Consider the following 8,950-nt stretch of genomic DNA (forward strand, 5'->3'; position numbering starts at 1 on the left):
TCTGCCTCTGGACATGCAAGCCCAACTGGGAGCAGGGTCCTGGTCTCCCAGGTGCCAGGGGTCAGGGCACAGGGTGCTCAATGTTGGGAGCCAGGGCTGCAAGCAGGCAGGTGGGGGGAGGGGAAGGAGGAAGGCAGACAATGATGAAGGAGCTCAAAGGATCTTTGTTTCATAAATATATTTTTTTCTTTTTAAATGAAAAAATCAACAATTAGAAAAATGACAGGGCGGGGCCGGGCTGGGCTTCCTGTGGGGAGAGGACGGATGGTTCTCAGTCTGGGCCCACTGCCCTGTGCGCCTTCCAGGGAGGAGGCCCATCCTGTAGTGGTCCCCGTCCCTCCTGCCCTCCCTGCTCCGGGGACCTGGTATGGGACACACGGGTGGCTGTCACCTAGCCACGGTGGCTAGGGACAGAGCCGCTGCACAGGTACCAGAGAGGTTCAGTTCACAGCTTTGCTGGCTGCCGACCCGGCTCCGCCTCGGAGCTGCGGCCTGTTGGCAGGGTGGGCTCATGGGAACGAGGAGGGAACCGGCTGGTCCGGGCCACAGGCTCACAGGCAGACACAAGAATAATATTTGCATCGAGGCCTGGATAAAACTCCAGCCCCTCCAGAGGTCCCCTGGGAGTGGAGGCAGGCAGGCGGGGGCCCTCACTTGGGCAGCCCATTCATGCCCAGCTGTTCCTTGAGGGCCCGCAGCTGGCTCAGACTGATGTTGCTGCCCCCGCAGACAATGACCACGAGGGAGGACAGCGGGGCCTGGAGCTTCCCCTCCCCTTGCAGCTTCTGCACCACGCGGCTGTACACGGCGGCCAGGGCTGCCCCGCAGGCGGGCTCCACCAGGATCTTCTCGTCATCTGCCGGGGAAGGGTGGTGAGGGTGAGGCCTGGGTGCAGGCTGCAAGGGAACGGCAGGGCCGCAGACTGGGTCCGGGCCACACCTCCCGTCACTATGCTAGATTGACCTTCCGAGGCGAGGTCTCATCTCGAGTGCTCGCACTGATGAAACGATTGTAACTGCCCAAGCACTGGGTTGAGAAGGCTTGAGTCATCATTTGAGCAAGACTGCTGTGGTCGGTTAGCCCAACTGACTGCTGGCACAGGAGTTAACTGGCAGTGTTAGTGCTACCTTTGCGTGTGTGTATGTGTGTGCGTGCACGTGTGTGCATGCGCACATATGCATGCACCCCACCCCTGTCCTAGACTGAACCTAGGAGTCCAGCCTAGTTATAGACCTATTTCTGAAGCCAACCCTGAGGCCTGTATTTTCCTTTTTCACCCTGGCTACCAGGAAGCTCACAGCATTTTAAACAGTTATTATTCCTTGCTGTCATGGTTATCAGGTTTCTTCACTTGTGGCTTTGGCCTTTCTATTTTTACTGCTGCATTGTATTATCTTTCATAGTGGGAGGTTCTAGGAAGGGATGGGGAGATAGGACGATGAAGAAAATTTACAGCGAATGGGATCTCTTAGGCCACTGAGCAGACAGCCAGTTAATCCCCAAGCTAGGGGGTCAGGTCTTGAAACATACCCACGAACTTCTCAATGGCAGCCACAGCCTCCTGGTCCGAGATGACTTCAGAGAAGATGGGGTGTTCCTGAAACAGCTTCAGGGCTTGAGCCCCCACAGTCTTCACGCACAGGGCCTTGGCCACGCTGGGAGAGGTGGGGATAGAGAAGAGGACGGGAATGGGGCAAACAGGAGGCAGGAGAAAGATCCTTAAGCAGGATCCATGTAACTCCAGGACCTGCACTCCTATTCAGTGCATTCACTTTCTCCCCCCTCTCCCTGGAGTCATCACCGGTTCTATTCCCAGCTCACTGGGGAGCCCCTGGGGCCTGAACCACCTTAGCCCTAAGCCCAGCATGTGGCACATGTAGGCACGCGACAATTATCCTCAATCCCAACCCTGCAGGATCAGAGCCCAACATGGTAGCTCCCAGGTGCCAGGTTCAGGAGCCCAGGAGTTCTTACCTGGGCTCAGTCTTCCCTATCTGCGGTAAGGACTTGTCTACCCAGTATCCAACCCAGCTGCATGTGGAGACGTGGTAGGAAGATATTTCCCAGCCTCCCTTGCAGTAGTCGTGGCCACATGACTAAGTTCTGGCCAATGAGAGGTAAGTGGAAGTACTGTGCCTGTCTTTATTTTTTTTTAAAGATTTATTTATTCATGAGAGACACAGAGAGAGGCAGAGACACAGGCAGAGGAAGAAGCAGGCTCCCCGCAAGGACCCTGAGGCGGGACTCGATCCCAGGACCAGGATCACGCCCTCAGTGGAAGGCAGACGCTCAACCGCTGAGCCACCCAGGCGTCCCCTGTGCCTGTCTTTAAAGGGAGGGGGCTCCTCCTGCCAGAACGAGCATGGGTGTGATAGTCGGCACATGAGCAGCTATTTTGGGCCATAGGGCTACATGATAAGGACGGTGGAGAACAAACGCAACGAACCTGGGCCTCTGGCTTCATGGAGCTGCCCTGGACCGCCTACCTCTAGGCTTTTTTTTTTTTTTTTTTCCACTTATATAAGAGAAAGTAAAGTTGAATCTGGTTTAAGTCACTGCTATTTGGGGTACTTGTATAATGTGCCAAACCTAATCTTAAGTATCATCTCTCAAAGGTTTGGGGCTGGGATATGAGCTCCTGGGGACCGGGGGCTGTGTTTATTCACCACTCTGTCCCCAGGATCAGCACTGCTTGCACATTTTAGGGGCCCAGTAAATGGTTGGCAAATCAACAAGGTGTGTAAAACCCTGCTGCAGGAAACTCAATAAATGCGTAATATTGGCCTCTTCATGTGAGGAGTGTAATGTTCATGGTACTGAGTCACGTAGACTCGGTCGCATCCAGTCTCAGCAGTACCACTTGCTGGCTTGTGACTCTGGGCAAGTGACCAAAGCCTCAGCTTCCTCATCTGTAAAATGGGACTGACATGGAGGTGGTCTGTCTACCTTGCAGCCAACACCGAGGCGGGCTCCCCCAAGGCTTACCGAACACCGACAGAGGCAGGCCCTCTGCTCACCTGGTAACCTGGGACAGGGAGACCAGCTTGCCGGCAGTGGTGGCAGCGTGGAAGCTGTGGGCTCCGGCGGTCTCCATGGCGATGACAGGCACGTCCCCCCAGCCCACCTCTTGCAGCCCCTGGACCACTCCGCACAGCAGGCCCCCGCCGCCCACTGACAGCGCGATGGCCCCTGGCTTTGCACTCAGGGTCTCCTTCAGCTCCTTCACGATGGAAGTGTGGCCTTCCCTGGGGAGGGGGGGAGGGGGCACAGGTCAGGGCTGGGCTCCCTGGAGACACCACGCAGGGGTCCTGGAGGTGCCACCTGTCCTCCCAGGCAGCTGATGGGCTTTGGGCTAGTTGCCTGATCCCCAACTCCACCCCGACTTCCAGCTGCCAACATCTGCGTGACTACCCAAGGGCTTTCTCTGGCCACTGGAGCTGCTTACAACTGTGGCAGGAGAGGACACCCCCGGAAAGCAGCTCAACCAATGTCTGCGGGAGTCCAGAACGGTGGCAGTTGGTGTATAAACCCCAGCACGCTCTCCCGCAGGTGGAATAATTCTGGTTTGGGATCCACACTGGCTCCCAGGGGCCCCGAGTGGGCCCATAGCGGTCACCTGCCCATGAGAGCCCTTTACTGGCTCCCTTCCGGCCTCGGCTCACCTCCCCTTTCTCTAACGCCACCTGTACCAGGGGACTGGGCTCCACATACCAGATGAGGGGGTCGTCAAAGGGAGGAATGTACACCCAGCCAGGGTTGTTCTTGGCCAGGGCCTTGGCCAGCTCGAAGGCCTCATCCAACATCTGCAAGACCACAGGGAGGTTGGAGGGGGTGAGGGGCTGGAGACCCTGCCCAGCCACCGGGTGCCCTCCGCGGCCCCTGCCCTGGGTTGTTGGTACTCACCTCACCCACCACCTTGACTATGGCACCCTCATTCTTGAGCCGCTCAATGGTGAGGGCAGGGGTGGTGCTGGGCACAACGATGGTGGCAGGGATGCCCAGCTTCCTGGCAGCATAGGCGGCTGCCATGCCTGCATTGCCCGCTGCCAGGGATGGGGGTGGAGAGTATGTCAGTGCAGGAAGGCCTGGGAGCCCAGCTGGGCCTGCTCGCCCCCAACCCTGGGGCTCTGCACACCTCCCTGAGTGACAGCTCGCCTCCCCCCCCCCCCCCGCCCCGGAGTTCCAAATTGGGGCTGCTGCAGATGTTTGTAATGGCTCATTGCTATGGAAACCAAGGCCCTGGGAGGGGGGGTGCGCCGGGGGGTGCCTGGCCTGGGACACACAGCAGGGCACAGGAGGAAGCATGCAGGCCACTCACCCGAGGAGCAGACGAAATGTTCACAGCCTTGCTCAGCCCACTGTGGAGACAAGAGGGGAGGTCAGGCCACCGCCCAGACAGCTCTCCTGTCCGGAGTGCTTCCCAGTGATTCCAATACGCACCAGGCCCTCTTTCCTTCACAAAGACTCTGTATTGCCCTAGCCTCTCAGATGACATCGCCCCGCCCCGGAGACTGGCTCAGGGAAGGGTTGGGGTGAAGGGAAGCAGGCAAATGATGGCTCTGGGCTCAGTCCATAAGGAGACCCCCTTGGGTGGCCCCCCTTCCTAGAGGGAGTGCTAATGGCAGATACAAGGGCTTTGTGAGAGTGAGCACACAACACTGGCCTTGTCCTTTGAAGATAAAGGACATGCCACCCTCACTCAGATGCTGCGGAGCCCTCCTGTACCATCTTGCAGAGGTGTCCAATGCCCCGGATCTTGAAGGAGCCTGAAGGTTGGGCACTGTCCATCTTGAGGTAGACGCTGGTGCCTGCCACTTTGGACAGCGACATGCTGTCACGGATGGGGGTCTTCACGTGCAGGGGCTCTCCAGGCGTCATCGCTGGGAGGAAGGAAGGACACCCAGATGGTCAGGAGAGCCAGCCGCTGCCATACAGCCCTCAGTGTGCCTCTGAGTGACTCCTCCCCTCACTGCCCACGAAGCCGAGGAAAGAGCCCAGATGAGGAGCATCCTGGAGACCTGAATTCAAATCTCAACTGAGCCACCTACGTACCAGGTGACATCACACAACCAATCCCCCCCCCCTGCCTCAGCTGCCTCATCTGTAAAATGGGGACAAGGATTCTTACCATCACCAGCACCGTCACCCACCCCATGCACACAGCATGCTGGGAAGCTGTGAACATTAGAAATAACATTCAGACCTTGCACCTTTCCAGGGGCAGGAGGTGGAGATGGATTTGCAGGTGCTGATTCAGAGTGAGCTTCAAGATGCTTAAGTGGTAGTGGTAAAGAAGGGGCAGGATAGCAGAGAGAGTCTATTTGTGAAAAAATATGGGGACACCCCCACCACGTACATAATCCATAAGCTTCTGTGTGCATAGGCCGTCTCAGGATACACACAAGAAACTTGTTAGGGCAAGGGGCTTCTGGGGAGAGCTGGCACTCAGCATCCCTTTTGTACTGTTTGAATGTTTTGTCGTGTTTAGGGATTATCTGTTTAGATACATGCATTTTTTTTATACTAACCTTTGGAAAGCCCCGCACCCAGTTAGAGAGACTTTTTATAGTCATTATATTATGTGATAATCACTTCTAAAGTGATCACCACGTGCCACACAATGTTTTAAGCCTTACTGATATTAATTCATTTAATCCTTTTAGCCTTCCTAGGAGGTGCCTTATCATCCCATTCTCCTGATGAGGAAAAAGGCTCGGATTGTGTTTCCTGGGATGGCCGCTGTAAGCTCTCCCCATCCCACATGCATCTCTTATGAGTGATCATCTCAGTGAGAGGTGGGGTCTGTGCTTCCTCCACATGAGCCCTGGAGGGGCAGAGGGTGTCTGTGGCTGCAGTGACACTATGTGGCTTCCAAGCAGCAAAGTGCTGGTAAAAATGTTTACTCTCCAAGATAAAGCCCTGATTTGTAGTGTGTGCACCTCTGTGCTGTACATAAGCTTCACCAAGGCCGCGTTCACACTACCAACACGATGTCATGAGTGTGGAGCTGGGAAGAGATGGCACAGTCCGCTTTCCAGAGCCTGTGTGAGTCGGCTTCAGGGCAGCCCCTCACCCAGGGCTGGGTCACAGAAGGGGACACAGCCTCCACCTGGCTATTTCTCTTGAGCAACTCTCTCCCAAAACCCAGCTGCCGTGAGGCGGGTAAGCGTAGGCCTCATGCAGAGGCCATATGGAGGTGCCCCTACCTGACAGCTGATGGCCAGCGTCACTTGTGAGACGGGTAGGTGTCTGTGTGTGTGTGTGACCTTGGGACATCACCAGCCACTGTCACACTGCAGCCGCCTGAGAGAGTCCAGCGAGAACTGCCTGCAGAGCCCAATTAAGCCCCAGAGCCATGAGACATCAATACAATGATTGCTGTTGTTTTTGGTCACTATACCTTCGGGCAGTTTGTCACATAGCAATAGGGATCGGAATATTAATGTGACTTGCCCAAGGTCACACAGCTAGTGAGTGGGGGAGGCAGGATTTGAATTCAGACAGTCTAGCACCTGAACTAAGCTGTCTCCAGGACACATGGGCATGGCTCAGGCCTCCCGGTCTGGACTGACTCTGAGTGATGAAGAAGCTGCCATGGTCCGGAGTCTGGCCACATACATGCAGCCTTTTTTTCTCTTCTTTTTCTGATTCTCCCCAACTTGGGCTGAACCAGAACTGATCCACAGATGGTTGGGTAAGTCACCTCTCTGGTCCCCCACCACTACCACCTCCCCCATCCCACAAGGCCAAGCAAGACTGGCTCCCTCTTTTCTACCTCCCACCCTATTTCCAATGACACTACCTGGTGCCGCCCTAGCCCTGGGCCATTGCCACTCCCAGACTGGGCTAGATATGCCTTGGTCAGAAGCAAAGTGAGGGGTAGGCTTCCTGACCACTCCACCACCCTTAGCACCCCCAAATATGGATCGCTCGTCTGTCTGAATTAACTGACATTCGGGGCCTAAGAGAGGTGCTCAACAGATACCATCTCTCCCCTAGGATCTCTTGAGCAAAAGCCAGGGACTAGAGGCACTCTATTACGGGAGCATCCCATATCTGTCTGAATTAAGTTTAATGAACCTTCTGGAGGTTAACCCTGAAACAAGGGCACCCTCATTCTGGCTGAGTGGACCTTGTGCACGTTGCCCAGCCCCAGCCTCAAAGAGCTGTCCTGGCTGGATGTGGGAGGCAACCCCCACAAGACCCCTTTTGGGTGGATTTGGGAAGCCTCCTCCACCTCTGGTTGCACCATGCAATGCCTTCAGGGGAGGGGTAGGGACCCCCTGTGGTCACCACTCCCTCCAGCATAACATCCTGAGGTTTTGCCAAACACAGGACAGAGGGTACTAGAAGCTGCTATCTACCTAATGTTCCCTCCTGGTCAGAAGTCACTCCCCCTCTCACTTGGCTTATATAGCAAGAGCTCAATAAAAATGAACTATCATTATATCTGGGCTGGACATTTTATTTTTTTTTTAAGATTTTAAAAATTTATGCATGAGAGAGAGGCAGAGACACAAGCAGAGGGAGAAGCAGGCTCCATGCAGAGAGCCTGATGTGGGACTCGATCCTGGGACTCCAGGATCACTCCCTGGGCTGTAGGCAGGCGCTTAACTCCTGAGCCACCCGGGCTGTCCATGGACTGGACATTTTAAATGCATGATCTCATTTCATCTTTACAACAGCTCGATGAGGAAGGGTCAGTTATTGTTCCCATTTTAGGGAAATGGGAAACTGAGGCCCAGAGCTAGATGCCGACCCAGCCAGTCTGGCTTCAAAGCATGGGTTTTTATGCTCAACTGACTCTACCCCCTCCTCTTCTCCTGGAATCTCCTGGCATTCCACAGGCACTCCAGTCTGGGGTGGGGCTGAGGTGGGGGTACTTACCTGACCAAGGCAGTGAAGGTGGGCCGCCCAGGCAGAGGGAGCAAGCCGAGGAGGGATAGACGGGAGGTGGTCTAGATGTATAGACTGGATAGATGGTCCTCTCACGGATGGAGGTAGATGGACAGTTAGAATGTCTGCTGGATCGTCCCAGGGCCTATGGGTCTGGGTCTGGGTCTTTGGTTCCCAGCTTTATTCCCAGGGCGCCGTCCAGCAGCCAATGGGGACCCAGGGCTGGCCACACCCCCGCCAGGCCCGCCCCCTGGCCTGTGGCCCTGGGGCTTCCAGAAGGAGAGAGGGAAGCTGGCTGTGCTTCCCCTGCTGGCAGCTTCCTCTCCTCTCTCCCCTCATTCACCCTTTCCCTTCCCCATTCTCAGCGTCTTCACTGGCAAGTGGGAATAATACTGACTTCCCCAGGATTGTTCCCAAGAGTTTGCAGGGTGGGAGACGGTGCACTTCATGTCACTAGCATGTGCTTGGCACATAGTAGGCACCCAGGAAACAAACCATGGGAGGAAGTGGGTCCTATGATCATCCTTGTTTTACAGAAAGGGAGGCTGAGACCCAGAGAGTAAGAGACGTGAGCAGGTATTTGAACCCAGTGGGCCTGCCTCAATGTGAATTACCTTCTCCTGTCATCCTTTATGATTCTTTTGTCTTGAAGAGGCAGATGGCTTAATGGGTATGACCCAGGTGGCTCAGGGTTCAAATCCTGGCTCTGCCATTTACTAGCTGTGTGGCCTGGTGCAGGTCAGTTTGCCTCCTGGAGCCTCCCTTTGCTCATCTGTAAAATGGGGATGAAAATGGGATGTCCCTCCTCGGATTAGATGGCATGATAATGCATGTGTATGTACGGGGCCTGGAACTGAGCGAATGTTCGGTGTTAGCAGCCATCATCATCATCATCTTCATCATCACATGCACCTGAACTCACTCCCTGCCCCATGCCAAGCTCCCTGTCTCTGGCTGTGTGCAGGCGTCTGTTTGTCCACAGCGGTGGTGTGCCCACACACATCTGCTAGGATCTTTTTCCTGCTTCCCTCAACAAAGCCCTTTTGTCCCACCA

The 8,950-nt window shown here is 55.4% G+C and overlaps 1 protein-coding gene across 2 annotated transcripts; it reads right to left on the reverse strand.

The window, feature by feature from the left end:
• Positions 1-163: 163 nt before the first annotated feature.
• Positions 164-8,072, reverse strand: SDS (serine dehydratase). 2 transcript variants are annotated; one of them, XM_072802621.1, is made up of 9 exons: positions 7,888-8,072; positions 6,207-6,327; positions 4,726-4,880; positions 4,319-4,358; positions 3,904-4,043; positions 3,712-3,803; positions 3,018-3,245; positions 1,531-1,655; positions 164-856 (listed from the first exon to the last, which is right to left on the reverse strand). In XM_072802621.1, exons 2-9 carry the CDS (start codon positions 6,274-6,276, stop codon positions 651-653), a joined length of 1,056 nt encoding a protein of 351 aa, XP_072658722.1. In that variant the 5' UTR covers positions 6,277-6,327; positions 7,888-8,072; the 3' UTR covers positions 164-650. The 2 variants fall into 2 exon arrangements, with proteins under 2 accessions (XP_072658722.1, XP_072658724.1); XM_072802623.1 differs by lacking the exon at positions 6,207-6,327 and having other exon boundaries at positions 7,888-8,070.
• Positions 8,073-8,950: the final 878 nt, after the last annotated feature.

The sequence above is a fragment of the Canis lupus genome, chromosome 27, assembly GCF_048164855.1.
Source record: "Canis lupus baileyi chromosome 27, mCanLup2.hap1, whole genome shotgun sequence".
Taxonomy (NCBI): Eukaryota; Metazoa; Chordata; class Mammalia; order Carnivora; family Canidae; genus Canis; species Canis lupus.

Excerpts from the sequence above, each read along its gene's own strand:
- SDS (XM_072802621.1), bottom strand. The coding sequence starts at position 6,276 with ATGTCCCAAGGTCACACACACACACAGACACCTACCCGTCTCACAAGT. Across the intron at positions 3,246-3,711 it reads TTTGACGACCCCCTCATCTG|GGAAGGCCACACTTCCATCG; the intron begins GTATGTGGAGCC and ends CCCCCTCCCCAG. Across the intron at positions 1,656-3,017 it reads TCCCTGTCCCAGGTTACCAG|CGTGGCCAAGGCCCTGTGCG; the intron begins GTGAGCAGAGGG and ends CACCTCTCCCAG.